General features: G+C 44.7%; 2 protein-coding genes across 5 annotated transcripts in view; one reads left to right on the top strand and one right to left on the bottom strand.

Moving 5' to 3' along the window:
- Positions 1-4,993, top strand: part of DMAP1 (DNA methyltransferase 1 associated protein 1) — a 35,346-nt gene extending 30,353 nt beyond the window's left edge. For both annotated transcript variants that reach the window (XM_053392676.1, XM_053392677.1), the window contains exon 11: positions 1,960-4,993. In XM_053392676.1, the coding sequence (XP_053248651.1) occupies positions 1,960-2,019 (60 nt within the window). In that variant the 3' untranslated portion in view covers positions 2,020-4,993. The remainder of the gene's footprint in view (positions 1-1,959) is intronic.
- A 1,004-nt stretch (positions 4,994-5,997) lies between these two features.
- Positions 5,998-20,053, bottom strand: part of ERI3 (ERI1 exoribonuclease family member 3) — a 218,124-nt gene continuing 204,068 nt past the window's right edge. For all 3 annotated transcript variants that reach the window (XM_053392678.1, XM_053392680.1, XM_053392679.1), the window contains one exon: positions 5,998-7,420. In XM_053392678.1, the coding sequence (XP_053248653.1) occupies positions 7,338-7,420 (83 nt within the window). In that variant the 3' untranslated portion in view covers positions 5,998-7,337. The remainder of the gene's footprint in view (positions 7,421-20,053) is intronic.

Genomic DNA, 20,053 nt, shown 5'->3' with positions numbered 1-20,053 from the left:
TTTAGTGCTACATTTCCCTCTCATCGCAGGCTGGAAAAAAATAGAAGAGAATATCCACCTTCATAGGCTCAGCTTTTGGCCACCGGACTGCCAGCCCAGTGCACCCCAGCCTTGCTTAGTCTGCTGTGGGCATGTCATGATGCCCACTGCTGGCAGCCCACAGTGAAGGGAGCCTTCTCCCCACCCCCACCCCAGAGCATTGCTCTGCTGACCCAGGAGGGACGCTACTCTGGGCCTTTGCAGGGTGAAAGGTGAGTATAACTTGGGAACAAATTAGTTCCAAGCAGAAGTGCAGCCAGTTACTCCAGATTAGAGCCTTTGATTTGTGCGACTCAGACTCCACTCGCCCATCCATAATGAGTTGACTCTCCTCAGAATTCCTCACATCAGCGCACTTTGTTCCTGGGCTCACAAGTCAGCCCATTAATGGGGAAAGGAAAGGACCTTGCCTCTAAGAAGTCTCAGGTTCAGAGTCAGAATCATTTGACTTTTAAGCTGCCTTTATCTGAACTCCTGCCGGCTCCTTGTTTTCTGAGCCTGCTTGAAAGTGAGAAGTTACATTGTTAACATCAAACATCCTTCCTTCCAGATGGAGTTAGAAAGCTCGCTTGCGCGTCTATATAAATGTGTATCTGTATCATGATACGTGTGTGTTTTATAATATATATTTTCTCATTTTAAAATCATTCCTTTCCATTAACAGGGAGCCAGGTTCCCAGGCTCTTGTAAATTACAATGTAGAACATTTTTCCTAACCAGACACTTTCCGTTTTTGCCCACGGCGACGGGCAGAGCCAAGCTAGGGAAGGTGATTAATATGAATTTGTGACATATTTGAAAGATGGCTCTTTTGCCATATAAAGATTATCAAACACATGCGCTCATCCCCATTAATTCGGCAGCCTCCCTGGGAAGCTCTCGGGCCCCCACTCCTTTGTTTCCAGGTTGGGCTGGCTGCTTTAAATGTACCTTTGCTCCTAATTTCCCAAAATTCTAGGTATTGTTTTTCACAGGGTGCCAGTTAACGAAGTGGTGCGCTTTCCCCACTAATCAAAGCTACTGAAGGCAGTTAGGCATGCATTTTCTGCCATGGAGATAGTTGCATCCCCAAGAAGTGTGGGGGCTTCATTATTAATACAGGCTCTCAATCATTTATGCCTGAAACATTTAAAACAAGGAAAGGTGGTGGATGGCAGCCTGTGGTTCCCAAGAGGGCTCATTTTAATTTCTTTCCTCCATTCACCGTGGACCTGGAAAAGGAGATGGTGGTGGGTTGTTGTTGTTTTTTGTTTGTTTGTTTAAATGCCTTTCACTTCCTGCATTGGCCTTAAACTGCCAATGTTGCTTGATAATTTCGGTGGATCATTTCCCTTTTCTCTGCATTGCACTCTCCCAGTTGATCTGTTGAGGAAACTTCAGGCACATTTAGTACAATTTGCAGACATCCCAACTCTTTGCTAAGTTTTCACTGTGTGCCCTTGGGAGGGGCCTGCGACTGATTTAGGGGTCATGCATCAGCCAGTGGAATCTGCTAATACCGTTAAATGCTAATTCACAAGCTTCAGGCAGGCTTGTGGTTACCTCTACTCCTTCCCTTTATGTGTCAAACCTAGAAATACTGGCTCTGGAAAGGTCTGCCCCATATCAGGGGGTTTGTATTGGAACTTTCATCCTCTTTCCATCCCTTCCTTAGTTTTGTCACTAGAGTTATTTATAAGACCATTTTATGGTGAAAAAACAAGCTTACTGTTGTGCCTCAAAGTTCCTCCAGGGCTTTTAAGCACCAGGCCTGGTCCAGAGTCTTCTCGGGTGTTGTGTGGTGGTTTTCTTCCTGAATTCCTTGTCTGGACACACCCAATACCTTGGGTTCTAGAAAAGGGTTTGTGTTGCATCTAGCACTGAGCTGGATGGTCTGACCTCTTGTTAACACCTGTCTTTCATTTCTGCTTCTTGGAACAGAGAAAGCGCAGGGAATCTGCTTCCAGTTCATCGTCTGTCAAAAAAGTGAAGAAGCCATGAATAGCCTGAAGTTCCAGATCCTGGATGTCGGAGGATCAGGACACTGACTGCAGGGGCAAGATGGCTGCATTTGCCAGTATGCGTACTTTATGCTATGGGATTCCTGCAGTGACATTGCCCTCTCTTGTTCCAGAAAAGGGTGTTGCTGCCCCAGGTAAATGGGTTGGACTTCCTTGCATTAACAGCCTCATTCTGGTTGTTGCTGTGGTGATTGTGTTGTCTTTCCTATGTCTGATTTTTGTAAACTTCCTTGTAAATACAGAATCCATTACCTCTTGTTCCGTAATCTGAATCTAATCCAGCACTTGTGGGTGGGCAGAAGCACCTTTATGGTGGTAGGAGCTGCTTTTGTCTAGATCTTGAGCTGGAGTAGGCAGGTGCTGGATCATCCGCTAGATCTTATGGATTAGAATAGTTTTTATGACACATGTGAGGCAGGAGGGGACAAATGCCCACCTAAGACTCCCTAGTATAATGCTACACATGATTAACTATCTCACAACTGCAAGGAAGACTCGGTTGTAGTAGCAGAGACTGCAATGCAGAGCTACATGGATAAATTATTTTATTGAAAACTTATCTTTGCAATAAAAGAGACACATCTCAGGCTGCTTTGAACACTGAAGGTCTTCCACCTTTTGCAGTGCCACCATTGAAGCATAGTCTTTTTTATGGTCCTAGTTGGGCACTAATTCTCACACCACCATCCCATTCCCACTGGAAGAAATGCTTGCTTGTTTCTGGCTTATTCTTACAGAATGTTCTTCTGGATGTCCACAAAGTTCCTATTTCCCTCAGTGTTTCATCTAATTATAGAACAGTTGCTTGACTCATGTGCCCTGCATATGAATTAAACAATAGAGTTGAGGAAAAGAACCCCATACTGTATCTTAGGTGATGCATTCATTCATTGCAGGAGGTATTTCCTGCTCTGATGAGAGGGGGTCATGCCTCTGCCAAGATGTTGCCTGCTCTCCATGTATTTTTCTAAGTCCTTATACTAAAAATAATTTAGATCTTCCGTTTGATTTAAGCAGTGGCACTTTTTTAGTTAAACAAATTTTCAATATCAATTTAGCGAGCCAATTTAATGCTGCATCCCTAGTTTTCTCATCTCTCAGGTAGGTGAGGCACCCTCCCATATCTGTTAAGAGTAGCCAGAATTATTCTGTGTTATTTTGTGGACATACATACCCATCCCGAGTGTCGTGGTGAGTTCTTTGTGCTAACATAAAAAAGTAGTTCTACAGACTCTTTTAACAGGACAATCCTGTGTGTGTTTACTTGGAAGGAAGTTCCGTTTTGTTCAGTGTGTTCACAGTTGCCTTTTCCTGTTGTAGCCTGCTGCATGCAGACCAGTATCTCTTATATCCTCCAGAGGTGACTTGGTGTGTGAAAATTGTGTTGATTAGTGACCAATGGAGCAACCAGCTGTATGCATGCTGGTTTTCCAAGAACCAAGAAGCATCCATTTCTCATTGCTAGACTCAGCTTCAGCTGTGAAGGTTTGGTTTGATAGTGTAGGGTTGAATATTCGAAGTCAGTATAATTAAGCCTGTGTATACAATTGCAGGAAAGGCTATGTTTTGCTATTAAATATAGAATTCAGCACCAAGAAGGAAGTTTCTAGCCCATAAGCTTTTACAAAGGTCACCTTGAAAGTGTGTGAGTATCTCTGGTGAGATCTCTGAAGCCATAGGAGGGCTAAGTAGGACTTCTAGTGATCAGACTGTGGTGTTTTGCATAGCTCTTTACCCTTCCCTAGAGTAGCAAAATAAATTATGCAAAATGAGCAAATATGTGCACATTTGCATAATGCATACAGGCCATGGAATTCCAGTTTTAATTTTAATTTTGATGGGGTTTTTAGTGCAGAACACAAAGCCCTAGGAATAACCCTTGCCCTCAGCAGGAAGAAATTGACTGGCTACGTCTAAGACTTCAGTCGCATGTTCTCCAGTGTGTGGCAGGCAGTGAAGCCAGTGATACCCTCAAGAAGAGCTAACTGTAAGTAACTTTGGTTTCACCAGTGTAAAAATATAGAGTGCTGGCCTATGAGGTAGCCCTCCATTCTGGTCTGGAGTTTCTCCAGCTTGCTGACTCTTTTAATGACTGAATTGTACTCTTCTCCCCCCCACCCCCGCCCAGCCCTTTCAGATATTCATCTTCCATCAGAAACATGTTGGAAGAAGGGCTATGATACTTTTGGCCTGCTGCTGTCAGATCTAACTCATGCTCTACCTTCCCCTTCCCATTTCAAGTGCAACTGGGAATCGATAGTGCATGACAACGCCCTTTGATTTACATTCTTGCTGGCAGAAAGAAAGGTCAAAGGCCAAGTTCTTCGTTTTCATAGAAAACTAATTAGACGACTCCATCGACACTGAATCAATAAAACTGATCAGGTGATTACACAGAGGGAGCCATTAAAATCCCTATGACCTTTGATCTCAAGTCCCTAACCTGAGGTGGGAAAGGCTCAGTTATATTCTCTAGTGCTTGGAGGACAAACCTCTCAAAGTCAGATGGACTGGCCTACAAGGCTTCAGTGGGGGGTGGTGGACACAGGCTTTGCTGACTCTGCTGGTTGTATCTAGTATGTTCTCATTTCAACCCCTACTGCATGAATGGTCATGTGGATGGAAAGGCATGGCAGACATAGATAAAGGGTTGATAAGGCAATTACCTTCTGCAGTGGTTCCATAAAGAGAGAGGTAGCCCTAACTGGAACAGACCCCCAAACTGTTCACTGCTACAATGGGAGGGGAAAGAGCAGAGACCAACACTGAAAGGGGATCGTGATTTATTTGGGGCTTTGTCTTAAGCTACGGAGTCAATTAGTATGTTCTCCAAGCAGCTTGCTTTGTTTTCAATCTCCCATTTGTCATTGTTGTCTAAATCATAAAAGATTGTTCACATTGGTGCATAAGCCATCTTAGGTCATGTAGCACTAAACAAACATTTGGTAATTATTCATTGGCCTTCTGTGTTCAAGTTTATTTGACTTCTATAAAATGAGTCATGATTTTTTTAACATGTAGCTCCAGGCTTTGCTCTGTTTTACATGGTATATTGTCGTAGCTAACGGAGAGAAAAGGATGGAAAACCATATAAACTTCAACAGGGGCCAGTATCTAGACCTGAGTATTGCCCTCTGTGAGCACCACTTCTACCTGCAGATTGGGGAGGGTGCATGAGCCAAAGTGTTCTCCTGTGCCCCTGTGGCCCAAGCAGCCTGTGCACTTTGTGTGCTAAGCATCCTTGATGGTGCAATGAGCTGAGGTGATGAGATGTAAATATTTGGCTTCTTCAGGATCCTCCTTTCATTGAGGGGCCCTTCAGTAATGTTAAAAAGATGGTATGAAAACATTTTAATGGTGCCCACTGATTGGCAGTGGGTGCAAATACCACTTTCAGCAAAACACAGCTCTACTTGGGAGCTCCAAATCTAAAAGGTGTCAAATGCAAGCTCCACTTGCTAAGGAAGAAGCAGGATCAAACTTTAAGGTTCCTGCTTCTTCCTTTGCAGCTGTATTTTTGCCTGACATCACATTATGTCAGGTGTGAGGCAGGTGAGTGTGACTTGGACAAAATGGCCCCTGAGGCCTGATTAGGGCTGTGGGCTGGAGGTTTCCCACCCCTGGTGTAGAGCACAGGGCAGGAGGCTAACTATTGTGAAGGAAAGTATGAGCTATTCTCAAGATACTTTCCTGGGGAAGAACTAATAAGGAAGCAGCTTTTGTTTTGGCTACAGATGGGAATATGTGGGTGATTTTCTCTCATGAAGGTACATGATACTTGTGTCACAAAACAATCCCAGAACGCAAATCCATTTAAGGATGGGAGAAACATCTGTGCAGTTACTGCCAGATTGCATGGGCAGTTGAAGAGGTATTGGGAAAAGGAGTTTACTTAGCAGCATATTTCAGATAAAGCCTCCCCCCGGCCCCACTCCCTTACAGCATACAAGGAGCCAGGTTCCTTTCCCCCAAACTTTATTCATGTGGCACATTTACAGCAAGGATGGGAATAACGAGCCAATGAGGAGGTCAGGTTGGGTTCAGCTGGAACATCCACACACCATGCATTATTTACCGGTAAGGCCCAGTGCCTGTATCAGCTCACAGCCTGACTCTTGGTGTGGCTCCCAGGTAGGTGGCAGCTGGAGCCTATCCATCTGGGGATCCATTCAGCAAAAGCTAGGGCAGAAGGTTTCAGGAAAATACTGAGCTGGGAGAGGGCGATTCATTCTTTATTTCCCTCTTCCCACACTGGACCAAGGTGATGGGAATAGGATAGGAAGAATAGGCCACACCTCTCAAAGCAACAAGTCAGTTGCAGCCGTTGTAGGAGGAGGAGGAAGTCAGGTGAGCAAAGGGGCAGTAACAGAGATGTCAGTCAATTTGCAGATCCCTGCTGGGTAATGGGAACACAGCCCCCTGCTGGGCTAGCAGTAATGGGCACGTCCACTGCCTGCAATGGACTGCATGCTCCATAGGGGGGCCATGCGCAAGTGCAGGGTGGATGCACAGTAGGGTTCCCCATGTTCTGAGGAGGCATGAGCAAGGGATCACAGGGTTCAAGAAATGCAGGACATGGCGATGAGCATCAGCCAGGATGCTCCTGCCTACGATAACCCCTGCTGAATGAAGCCCCAGGGAGATAGGTGGCTCTTGGTGGGCAGGGAATACAGGCACTTTACCTTGAACAGAAAGAGCCGAGCTTCCTCAGATCACATACAGAAGGAATCAGAGGGTTAGTGTTTATTCAAAACAGAAGGGAAGGAGGGAAGAAGCCTGCCGAAGAGGGGGGGGGCTGTCTGGATGCTGCTCAGTCAATATTTAGCTGACACGCAGGAGACACAGTAACAGATTCACACAGGAAAAGGGGAGGGGGGCTTGACCGCGGTTGTTGCGATATTGGACTCAAAGTAATAAGGGCGAGTGCCCCAAACATGGCGCCACGGTCTTGCTACAGGCGCAAATATGAGCAGAGAGAGAGAGAAAGATGCCAATGGAAATCGGAAGCCAACAAAAGGGAAAACAATCTACGTCTCTAACCATGTGGAGCAAGCGCCCTAGGGGGCTGCAGGCTGGGCCAGGCCGGGCAGGCAGCCGGCCCCAGAGAGGGAGTCACGTCAGGCCTACACAGAGATTCCAGTTCCATATATACAGCCTCTACTGGCAGAACAGCAAAACTGACGGAGTCGTGGGGTTGCTCGTTCCTCTGTCCTCTTTCTGTCGTTCGAATGCTCCAGCCCATCACGCCCAGGTAGCAGGAGCCGGCCGCATGCAGCCCTGTCTGGCCGGCCCCAGAGATCAAAAGGGCTTGGAGGTCTGCTTGAAGATGAACCCTCTGTGAGCCAGTGTCTTCATGATGTTGGCAATGTTCTTGCAGTCATCTGCCGGTCAAAGGAAGAAAGGGCGTGAGAACGGTCATGTTATTCGTCTTCTTCTTATTTATTTCATTTCTATACCATTTCATATTTAAAAGAAAAATCTCAAAGCGGTTTGCAGAATATTAAAACATCAATAAAACAATGTTGAATTGGACAGGTATGAAAATGCTTGGAAAAAAGGATCACACACATACCCCATACTTATAGGCAGTGCTTTGCTTCTAGAAAAAAAGCTGCCGGTATTGGGTATCCTTGAGTATCCCCAGGAAAAAAAGCACTGCTTATAGGCATACAACAATCCACACATAAATGCTGACCTTTCGCAGACATATGTGCCCATAAGCATGCATGCATGCATGCAAACACCTCTATGATTCATGCACACCCTAGATGTGCTGTGGTAGTACTGGCAGCATGGAATGTGCTTCTTGTCTCTGGGCTCATCCACACACTTCTGCTTGTCCCACCACTTTCCCCTGGGAAAACCTGCTCTTTACCACTGAATCGGAGCAAATGCCAGTCAGGATTTTGGTGTGTTGATGTTTGCTCTGATTCAGAGGTAAAGAGTGGGTTTTCCTGGGGAAAGAGGCAAGGCAAATGGAAAACTGCTCAGAGCTGTGCCTAAAAAGCATGGGACAAGCAGAAAGCCTCTTGGAAAGCTGAAGTGTGGATGAGCCCTTTGTCTCAGCCCTACTTAAGCTTCCTGACTATGGCAAGTAGATCTTCACAGTGCATTCTGCTATTTCCAATAAAGTGGGGTATGGTTTAATTCAATTTTACAGCCCTCCTCCAACTAGCCTAGGCTGCAGCCTTTTACTGCTTGGCTGTGCCCCCACCCACATGAATGAGCTCTGGGAGTTTCCAGTAGGTCCCAGCTCTTGAAAAATGGAAGACCACTGTTTTAGAGCAAGGCTGCAATATACCAGCTACTCATTTTTGTATCAATTCAAGTGGAACAACTACTTCCTCTTCGAAACAGGAATAATGTTGCATGTGGTAATCCTGATATGATATAATTGAGGCTAGGTCTAGCCTCGATTTAGTATTTTAAGGAGATTTTTCATTTCATATCTCATAAAAATACATCCAGATAATATGAGAACTCAAAACATACATTGCAGGTTTGTATCATTTAATTTGTTTTATAACATTAAAAATATAGTTAAATAGAAGTTTGGGATTTCTCACTTCGAAGAGAAATGAACAAGGAGCAGTTTTGTATGACTGTACAGCTTTGGGAGTTATTGACCACTTGAAAATTGAAAAAATTTCAGTTTTGTGAGCAGGGACACATCCTATTGGGGGAAAAACACATTCTGTAACACCGTATGGCCCTGTTGATTTCTAGCACTGGAGCATGCATATCTTAGTTGCTAGTCTTAAATGCCAGGTTGACAAAGACAACAAACACCATACAATGGTTGTGCTCCACTACAATAACACTTAACCTGTGGAGAGATCTAATAATACTCATTAGAGGAGGGCCCAGTGGGCAAAATGTCCACATTTCAAATTCTGAGGAAGTGCTATGGGTGCCAGCCACAAAATGGCTGCCGTGGGAGCATGGCCTAACACAAAACTAGAGCATAGTTATTGCTGCTTTCCCCCACCGCCAAGACAACCTCATGTTTTCCGCGGGAAGTGAGCTATGTCCTGCTGGTTCTGATATTGACCCCCTCTCTGTGATACTGTTGCTGTCTAATAACAATAGGGAGTATTCCCCAGTACCAGGAAAAATATACAGGGTGGCCACACCACACTCTTGCACACGCACATGCACACATTCACCATACACGTACAGACATGCACACATCTCTCATTCACTACGTCCACATTGCAAGCCCATCTTTCCCCATCTCTCAGCCCAAGTGCATCTTTCCTTCTCTCCCTCACCACATTCATATATACTCCCATCTCCCCCACACGTACACCTCTCCCCAACTGCACCTTTCTCAGTCACACACACAGCATGCTTGAGCAATCCACCCACCCATTCAGAAAAGGCTATCCACAAGCAAAGGGAGTGCCTACCATTTCAATCCCCGCCCAACCTAAATAAAACCAATTTTCACGGGGGTCACCAGCCCCACCACCCGCAGGCATCGGGCATTGGGGAGGGAGAAGGAAGGCTTTGTGGGTGCTGTGCGGCCCACAGAGGCCGGGTTGGCAGCCCCAGCATTAGAGCAACTTCATCAAAACAGTAAAGACGAAGAAAAGGGCTCAGCTCCATGGACTCAGCTATGTTACTGTTCTACCAAGATATCTTGAATTAGGTGTGCAAAAGATTTTGATGATGGTTTAAGTAAATTTCCCTGCAAAATGCCCCTTTATCTAATTTATACAAAATGAAAAATTGCAAATCAACAGAGTTTGTATTATTATTTTTTGACAAAACAAAGGGGGCAGGGGTTTGGAGACATGAAAGGAAGCTGTGAAGGGGAAATCCCCCGCTCACATTCTCTAAATGTTTGAAATAGAAGATAAAACTCCTGGCAACACCACTCACCTATTTTTTCATCCTGAAGCATTAACAGAAACTGGTCGCATTTCTTTCTTTTCAAAAACCAACAATGAGGGATAGAAACATGCTTTTAAAGTTGTATTTCAGATTTTCTAGATTCTAGGTTCTGTATTGCATGACACACTAAATAAAAAGCCTTGATTAGGGCAAGAGCTATAAATGTAGCTTTCCTGCACACTTTTGGTGTGGACTTTCATCACAGGCCCCCACTAGTTCCAGTCCAGCTCTTGCACCTTTCCTCATCTTTTATATTGAAAGGATGACAGAAGGATGGACCGGTAAGTAGAGCAAGCTCCATTCTCTTCTGAACTAACAGGGAAGCGGGGTTGGGCTGGCTCGCATTATTTACCTGGGACTAAACGCAAGCAGAGTTTGCTAAAATAGAAGCAAGCCTTAAATTGATTCCTGGTGTCTATATTTCATGTTGAAAATTGGCTTGTAAATCCATGTTTTGATCTATGGTGGCCGTCTCCTTAAGAAAAAGCAAGAGTAAATGTGTAATTTCTCCCTTGACAGCACACGGTGGCGAGGCGATCCTTCTTCCCGCTCCCCTCCGACTCGGGACAGCTCCGCTGCCTCCCATCAGCACTCTTTCTTCCTCGCCCCACGCCTTGATGTCTCCATTTCATTAGTGTGCGCCCATTCATCACGCTGTTACCGTAAGGGTGACTTTGCCCACTTGCATGTGGCAGGCAGGGCCTGGATGACATGGGGTGGCGCTGCCACTCTGACGGGGGGAGGGAAGCAGAACACCCACCCACACCCCTGCTAGTAAATGGATGTTGTGGCAGAAGGACAGCTGCATCATTACTGATGTGTAAATGATAAAGCAGCGCCTCCACATCCGTCTCTTAACTGTAAATCCAGGGAGTGCTTTATAATCAAGCGGCAGCGATAATAATGTGAAATTAGGTCTCTCTATCAAAGGGGGGAGGCCTTTTAATCACGGCTTAAAGGGTGCAAGCGCTGTTTATCATAATTGAACTGTATCCGGGCTAATTGTGGCCATATTTCACTGTCTAGGAGACAGGCACACCAACTGAGGAATGAACGCCAGGGGCCGAATGGAGCAGGAAGCTGCCACCCAACCTGTCTTGGCCCCAAAGTGCAGGAGCTTGAGTATTTGGGGAGGGTGTCAACAGAGACACGAAACAGCCCCCCATCTACCTTCCCCCTGCTTAACCTATTGAATGCTGGTAGCACAACTGGGGGGAAACAGATGGCATTCTGCTGTTCAACTGCGTTGGGAGTTTACACAGCTAGGCTAACAAAACCAAGAATTTTTTTATCAAAAGCAACTTGAAGATGAAAATTCTGTGTTTAAAAAAAATGGAAATCGGCATACACCAAGGTGCATAAATTAGTCAGATTGGTAACAGCTGCAAAGAAGCAGCAGAATGACCACAGAAATGGGAGGGGGGCAAGGGACCTTATATAATGAGCAGAGCTTGCCCATTTGCAATGCAACCCTTACCATGTCTACTCAGGAGTAAGTCCTATTGAATTCAGTGAGGCTTACATCTAGGTAAGTGGGGATAGGATTGCAGAAAAAAGTCAGAAGGGCTATGATACCCTTCTGTAAGAGTACCCTAGAGAGTAAGATAGATTGCAATGGAACATGTTATGTGGTGTGTAGCTGCAAGTAGTCAAATAGCCTACAGTTGAAGCTGTAGGCTATTTTTGGCCTCCTCAACACTTAATTTGCTCTGTTTATGAGTTTGAGGCACACCCCAAAAAGAATTGGGTGGGGGAACATCCATCAGCTTCATGTCTCACCCACGCTCATCCAGAACACATTCAAAACAGGGATTGGCCATATTTGCAACAAGTCACTACTAGTATCACTTTCACCAAACTTACTGATCTTCAATCAGAAGGAAGGGCATAAAGGCATAAAGATAGAAGTTTGGCTAGGTGCACACCTGAGCATTAGCTGCTTCCTAGTACAGCTATCTGGCAAAGTATGTCTCTACTTAATGGCTGAAATACGAAGCAAATAGATCCACTTCTAGATGTACAAAATGTCTGATTATCTGCTGGACATTAGCTCCCATAACTTCTCTGCCTTGTACAAAGTCTAATGGCTCGTCAAATCCGTGGTGATCTTCAACATTCTTGCAGTATGTTTTTCTACCTGAAGAGCTCTGATTCCTCTCTGCCCTTGAAAACATCATTGATTTCCAGCTAAAGAAACCTGTGTTGTCAGGAATTGTGGAGGGTATCTCTGAGGGGTTCATATTCTTGGAATCTATGGGTGAAAGCAGACCACCACCAATGGTCTCTCTTGATATGTGCAAAGATTTTCAAAGGGGCAAAAAAAAACTTTAAACAATGGACCCTGATAAAAACTTTGTTTACAATTATAGGCAAAACTGAGGAACCACTATGACTTAGTGGAACAGAAACATGGACTTGGTTCTGTAGGCTCCGTATGTTCCCTCTTCTCTTGAGAGATCTCATTATCTGAGTAGATAGAAATGTCAAGAGTCTCAGCCTATTGCTTGTCTACAGTGGGACTTCCTCTTTCATACACCCTCTGGAACCTGCTCTTTCATGCCCCCAGTGCCTGTTGAAGGGGATACTGCAGGCTATCTTTCCAGATGTTCATTCCTTAACCTCTATAGTTGACCTAAACTGACCTACACCTGCTCAGCCACTCGTAATTTCCTCAGTGGGTACACACAATGAAAACATCTGGGGAGGGGGATTCTTGCTTCCAAAGCTCACTGTTTTGGTTGCTCCCCTTTGGACCATCTTCAGTTAATATTGTCTTCTCTCTCTGTATGCCCCTTGACTGAATCCATACTGACCTTTCTACATCAAATGTTGAACTTTGATCCCCACCACCCGACCATTGTCTATACTGGGGGTTGTCATCCCATACCTGAGCACCCAAGGCAGGAGAAAACACCTGAGGATCCAAGGCAGAGGAAGTCTGCCTTAAGATTCTCTTATCTTAGCCGCAAACCCTCTTCTGCAATGTGGTGATAACTATACTGGTCTAATTCATAGGGCTGTTGTAAAGATTATTGAGATACTGTACAGGAAGAGTTCTAAACACCTGGAATACATTACACTAATTACTATAGTAATTATTATACATAGCATCCCAGTACAGGTGGCAGTCTGAATGAGATCACCAAAGATGGGCAATAGACAGATCTCCATACAGATTCTATTAGGTCTCCAGTAGCTAGAAGCGATCAACTGGAAGTACCCTAATGTGGGTAACGTTCTGCTACGCATTTCTACTAAAAGATCCAGAATTAATCTGAATACTCACACATCAAGTTCTTTGATTTCTGACATCATATTGCAACTTGCATGTGTGAAACAGTCATCACAGATTGAATGCTACAGTCAGAGCTTTCATATTGCCCTATATCTCCCATTTAAAAAAGTTTTCAATGTAGGTAATTCACAAATTTGCCTGGGAGCAACAGGTCAAGTGAGAAGCTACTACATAACACACATGGATATGTGAAATAAATTTCCATTGCAGGAAGATTCAGGATACTAAGTCATTTGCCTGACCCATTGTGACTGTTCTCAATTTCTTGCCATCTGTGGGCTATTCTTTCTGGGCAAATTTACTCTGGCTATGACCACATCCTGTGCCATTTGGTTGTGTTAGTGCAAAGAAAGCCAAGCTGCCAGCTTTCCAACCGGGACACTCTTTTGTGCCCCTCTATCTTAAACCAGACTATGCCAGGTGTGTTTCAGACACTCGGTACAGGTGGCTCCTAACAAGCCATTGCAAAGCTCACTTGCCACAAGTCATTTAGCAAGACTGACTTCAAATCAGCACGAAGGTAAACACGCTTATTACAATTATCCGTGTACAAAAAAATCAACAACAGCCGAACAACTTTCTAATATGCAATTACAGCCGCTTATTGATTTTACAATGTAATCCGCTCCGATTGATTTAATAACACAATTATAGGCTGGCTCCCGGGATATTAGTGCGGGAGATTTTCATAAACTCCAAAGCAAAAAACTAAGCGGCTTTTAAAACAACACCGTCAGATGGCTGTTTGGGGAATTATTAGCCATATGAAATCTCCTAAATCTCCTCATTGTTACCTTGAAAGAGTATTTTCTACAAAAATGGCAACTAAGAATAGGAGGCCACTGATCATGCAGCATTGGGTGCTTTGCTGACACTCAATCCATTTCAAGGGTAGACACAGATGCCAGACTGTCCACATTTGAACCAGCTCTTCAATGCACAGCTCTCGTGTCTAGCTGTGCAATCCCTGCACTATAGCCAGACCTGGTTCAGTTTGCTCTTGCAGGGTATATTGTCTCACCCCAATTTGAATGACTTTGTTGCTTGTGCTCATCCTTTGCATGGTGGGTTGAAGGGTTTCTGAACATTCCTCTTTCCTGTACTTTTAATACTTCCTTGCAAACAAATTAAAGACTTTGAGAAAGTTCTCCTAAAAAGATATCCTTTGCATGTCACTGTACCCTATACTATATTCCTTCCACAACTAAGTTGGACCATCCAACACCCTGGGAGAGTCACACAGAGCCAGCTTGGAGAGAATATATCAGATTGCACAAAATGAAACCAAACCTCTGGACTCACACCCAAGCTACCTTGTCTTGATAGAGAGAAGTGAACAATTCGGAGCCATCTGATTGATACTGGAACTGCTCACCCTCAGCCAATATTGCTACCTTTTCTTCCACTGCAATGATTCCTTGCTGCATTTGCACCAGGTGGGTGAACCTGGTTGCTTTAAGCAGAAGGCAGGGAGAGGCCACCCTGGCACTACAACAATCTTAGCTGAATCTGTGTAAGAGCCATAAAAAGAAAGGCCTGCCATGTGGGGAACATCCACAACCATAAAGACAGAGACCTACACAACTGAGCACCTTCACTCCTAAATGTCCAACCATCCCACCTCCCCAGCTGAGAATGCCACACGTTTGTTTGGAACTGACAAATGCTCCCTTTGTAGGCCTGCCCACTGGCACAGAATGGCTCCCAAACACACAAAACGCACATGCTTAGCTCTTTCCCCGCAATGTATTTGCCAGCTTTATGGGCCCATTTTTCTTGTCAAGCTGACAGCGCTGCTAAGTGGATTTCTCTCTGATATGCGGACAGATTATCACATTACCCCAATGTCCAACACAAACATATTACTTTATATTCAATAGCTCTAATGAATATAAACTGCTTTTTCTCTTTTTGGGAGGGGAAGGAGGCTGGTGGGAGGGGGCAATCTATAGATTTTTAATGAGGGCTGCTATTTACTCCCTCCTCTTTAAAACAGGCTGAGGTGCAGCCTCTGGCTGGAAAATCAATGTTGTTATTGTTGGAATATTGTATATTGATATTGTAATAATAAGATGCAATTGATTTAGGGGTGCGTATGGATGGGGTCAACCCAGGGTTACTCTGCCTAGAGTGTGGTGCTGTCTCTCAAAGTGGACCATTTGTTTTAGGCAACCCAATTCCCCATTTGAACGCAGTGAATCCTCCCATCTGCACCCCTCCAAAAAGAAAAATGTTTGCAAACGGTAGCATAGCACTGGTGGCAGCCCCCAAAGAAGGACCAAAGCTCTGCTAAGGAAAAAACAAACAACACCTGGTGGTCTTAAGAGTTGATTGTCTAGGGTCCCAGCCCCTGAGGAAAAGAAAGAGGGGGAAATGAGAGACACTCCTAGAATTTCAGAAAAGGTGGACCCCTCTGGGCTGTGTGTGGAAAGCAAAAAGATGAGTTGGTCAAGCATGGGGACAGGGCAACAACTTTATAGTTTACATGGCCAAAAGGCTAAAGCCTGCCCTGCCCTTGTGTAAAGGAGAGTTTAGATTCTGGCCCCAGCAGATGCAGACACAGACCCAAATGTGAAGTGTGTGCAACAGATGACCCTGCACAGTAGGGACAGCGAGGCTAGAGATGCTGAAACAGTCCCTCATGAAATCCCAATGAGATGCTGGAACTAACTGGTCTCTGCGCCCGGCCTTGGGAAATGTGCTCATTTGGAGGGAAGCTGGCTGCACCTGCATTATAGCCACCAAGACGGATCACCCAATGGCCTGCGCTGAGCAGGTCCATATTTAAGCTGTCCCCATGCTTTATGGTCTGTACAGGAGCTGATGCAGAGGCAGCGAGAGGCCATTTGTCACTGCTGGAATGGCAGATTCCTGTTAATGAATAATATCGCTGCTCTCTTTGTACAACAGCTCTCGGCACTGGGGGGTGGGGGAGGACGTTCATTGGGCTGCCTGCCTTGCTTCTGGCTTCCCTTTATTTGCCTTTGTTACCCAACGAAAGAGTCTGCTCAAGCAACCTGTGCGCCGTCACCCACTGTCACAGTATCTCACAACTCTGCCAACGCAACTGGAAATAAGGATGTTTTCTGTCTTGCCATCATCCCTGTAAGTCCTAACCTTGCTGCCTGCCAGTTTGCTAACAACCAGCGCCAGACTGAAATCCATCACTCTGTGACCGATGAGCTGCCGGATGATGGCTGTATTGTTGAGAGAGCACCAAGATGCCCCCCACTGTCCATGGGTGGCTTGCACCTGTGCCTCACTCACATTGGTCTCAGCCCCGTCACCCCTTCCATGGGCCAGCTTTCTCTCAGGTTTTTCTCAAGAGCATCCCTAATGTATCACAGGTCAGAGTGATACAACAGGAAAGACAGGTGCTTTCTGGATCTAGTCAAGCATGCCTTTTCAGCATCCACTGGCAACTGATCTGCAGACTTCCAGGGCAAAAATGAAAGGCAAGTTAGGGCAGAGTGCATTTTTCTTAGACCAATGCCTCTTGTAGGCTGAGGCAGGTTCTTCAAGGTTCAGGAGCTTCTCCCCCCAAGATGGACCAATGAAAGACAGCATATGCCTCAGCTTCACCTACACTCATTTACTCAGAAGCAAGCACAGCTGATTTCTATTATTTCACTTCCTTGTAGAAAAAGAAACAGTAGTTAGGAGGTCTAAAACTGTCACGACTGCCCCAGCCCTTTATCACAGATAGAAAGTCGTGGGATTCTTCACAACTGCATGAACACAAGCTTCCTTCAAGCCATATTAATGATGTTAGATATTATTTGGTTGTGTCTGATTTGGTTCCACTTTTTGACATCTTATACTGAATACAAAACAGAAAGCAACAAGAATAAAAATACAAGAACAAAAATGCAGGAATACAAGAATAAAAATAGAAGTGTTTAAAGCAACATGTTTCTAGTCCTCATTATTCACAAAGGAACAAAATCACTAAAATGCACCTGTGTCAATGAGGACACAGAGCTGCATGAAGTAAATAAGACTGGTCTCATGGGAAACACTCGTCCCCTTCTCCCCACCCCAATATCCTCTCTGCTTTCTGATCCTTTATTATTAACCACAAATGTAGTAATTTTAGGCTGCTGTCCTGCATGCTAATAGGACCCTCTGAAAAATAAAACAGGATGCATGAATGTGCAAATGTCAGGTACTAGTTTAAGCTTTAGCATGCATAATGTTTTTCAATACATATTGCTTCAGTTATTCTCAAAACGACCCTATCAGTTTTGCAAAAGGTGGGGGACTTAGGCAGGATCCACACTAACAGTTTCGCCACATTTCATTTCAGAGAGGTTCCTCATTGTCCCAGGACACATATTTCTGTCTTTCCTGTAAATGCACACTCCTCACAGAATTGTACTTGGTTTTTAAATACATTTTTCTTAGACAACATTGAATTTGTCACATTTCTGATAAGTTTGATGTATTGTGATTTAAAAGGCAGCCAGGGCAAGGGGAATGTTGAAGCAGGATATAGTTTGGATAATATCATCTCCTTGTGGTATTTTCCCTATAATTTTCTCTACTACTTTTTAAAAAATAGTATTTTGCAAAACCTGCAATCAGAATAAAATATAACAGATTAAGAAACTCTATTCGAATTCTAATGTGTCATATTTGCATCATTTCTAACCAAGGGCACCCTACTGGTTCAAGTTCCAGGTCAGATGCAAAACTAACTCAAGTGAGCTCCCTTTGCTGTCTCAAGAAAAACCACGACATTGCTGCCTGTCCACAAATAAATTCTCAGCCTTTTAATCAGCCTTGTCTTTAGTCACAGGGGATCACAACAGTGCCAGTTTCAATCCCAGTGCCCTTTCAAAATATAGGAAGCTGAGAAAGGGTTGTTGCCACCATAGGATCAGAACCCCTTGAAGTCAGCCAGTTTATCTAGCCTGTTTGCCCTATTTGTGTCCAAGTTCCGTAAATTTTAAAAGGGGGGATTTATTAAGGATGATGGGATAATGAGCATATGGAATAAGCTTGTTAGAACCAAATACTAATCTCAACATACTATAGTTTCAAGTACGATCCAAAGCAAATACTAAATTTCTCTATAGCTCTCATTGTTTCACCCATACTTCACAATCCTTTGCACCCTCCTTTATTCCCTGTTTGGGATATTTCACTGCTCAAATAGTTCAAGCCCACACTTGTTTCCATATAACTGTAAAGATCAATTACTCATACTGGCCCATAAAGAATGAAGTCCTAATGCTGACTTCATCCAATCACTGTGTACTCTGTGAGGAACATCTAACAGATAATGGAGTTAGCCTGAGCATAAACTGCTGATCAATTAATGTGTTTTTTGGGGGGATGGAATCATGGCTCAGTGCTTAAGCACATGCTGAAGGGTTCAGTTCCTAGCATCTCTAGTTAAAGGGTTCACAGGTAAACTGGACTAGGAAAGGCCACTTCCTAAAACACAGGTAACTGTTGCTGCCAACTGGAGCAGGCAGCACTGGCCCAGGTGGATCAGTGCTCTGACTCAGTATAAAAAACACATAATATGGCCATAGAAACAGGCAAGGAACCTGAGTCATAAAACAGGGCATCTTAGAAGCCATTCCTGTGAAGCTGATTGTCACGTAGACCTGTCACTTTTAATCACAAACCTCTTTGAGGGAAATGAACTGCTTGCTACATGGAACAGCCACACTGTAGTACTTTTTAAATAGTCACTACTGTGTGTGATAGCTTCTTTGCATAAATCAGACCAAATTACACCACACTTAGCTCTCAAAAAAAAGGGACGCGGGTGGCGCTGTGGGTAAAACCTCAGTGCCTAGGGCTTGCCAATCGCATGGTCGGCGGTTCGAATCCCCGCGGCGGGGTGAGCTCCCGTCCTTCGGTCCCAGCTCCTGCCCACCTAGCAGTTAGAAAGCACCCCTAAGTGCAAGTAGATAAATAGGTACCGCTTTATAGCGGGAAGGTAAACAGCGTTTCCGTGTGCTGCGCTGGTGCCGGCTTGCCAGAGCAGCTTCGTCACGCTGGCCACGTGACCCGGAAGTGTCTCCAGACAGTGCTGGCCCCCGGCCTCTTAAGTGAGATGGGCGCACAACCCTAGAGTCGGACACGACTGGCCTGTACGGGCAGGGGTACCTTTACCTTATAGCTCTCAAAGCCTCAGCCACCAACTAGATGCAGCCGCTGCATGTGTATTATCTATGCAAGTTCTTTATGTGTTTACACACACAACAGAAATCTGTGGCTATGAGTTCCACAGTAGAATAGCATGTTTAGTAAAAATAGCACTTGCTGAATTAAAAAGATGAAGTTAATGGACTAACGGAATATGAAATTCCTTCCACAAGACAGTCGCAATGCCACCAGAATACAGAATGATGACAACAACGAACCAGAAGTGAGAATTAAATTGGGGTGTTCTCTCTCTCCTCCCTCATACTTTCAATATGGCCCCAGTGAGAAGGTCCCTGGGACTGCCGGCAGGTATCTCAGATAGTGCTGACGGCAGATGGACAGAACATTAAGAATAACTTACCTCATTATCTGCAATTACATTACTGCCACACACCTCATTTCTTTGCAAAGAAAAGAAAATTAGTTTTATATTGACTTCATCCTAGCACTTTTCCCAACCGGCCACTGGATAAACCACTCATTGTTTGAAGGCGGGGATTTGGGACATAGAGTGGGGGGTGGGCTTTGATGCTTCAGTGAATAACAATTTCTCCTAACCTGTTGCCTAAAGGTGAGACTCCTCTCATACACAGGAGTCCATGTTTTTGTGTGGAAGAATAGGCCTGAGTGGTTTAGGAATGAGACACAAGTTACTAGGGCT

Source organism: Podarcis raffonei, chromosome 6, assembly GCF_027172205.1.
Source record: "Podarcis raffonei isolate rPodRaf1 chromosome 6, rPodRaf1.pri, whole genome shotgun sequence".
In the NCBI taxonomy this organism is placed as follows: Eukaryota; Metazoa; Chordata; class Lepidosauria; order Squamata; family Lacertidae; genus Podarcis; species Podarcis raffonei.
This window is presented reverse-complemented; position numbering and strand designations above follow the sequence as displayed.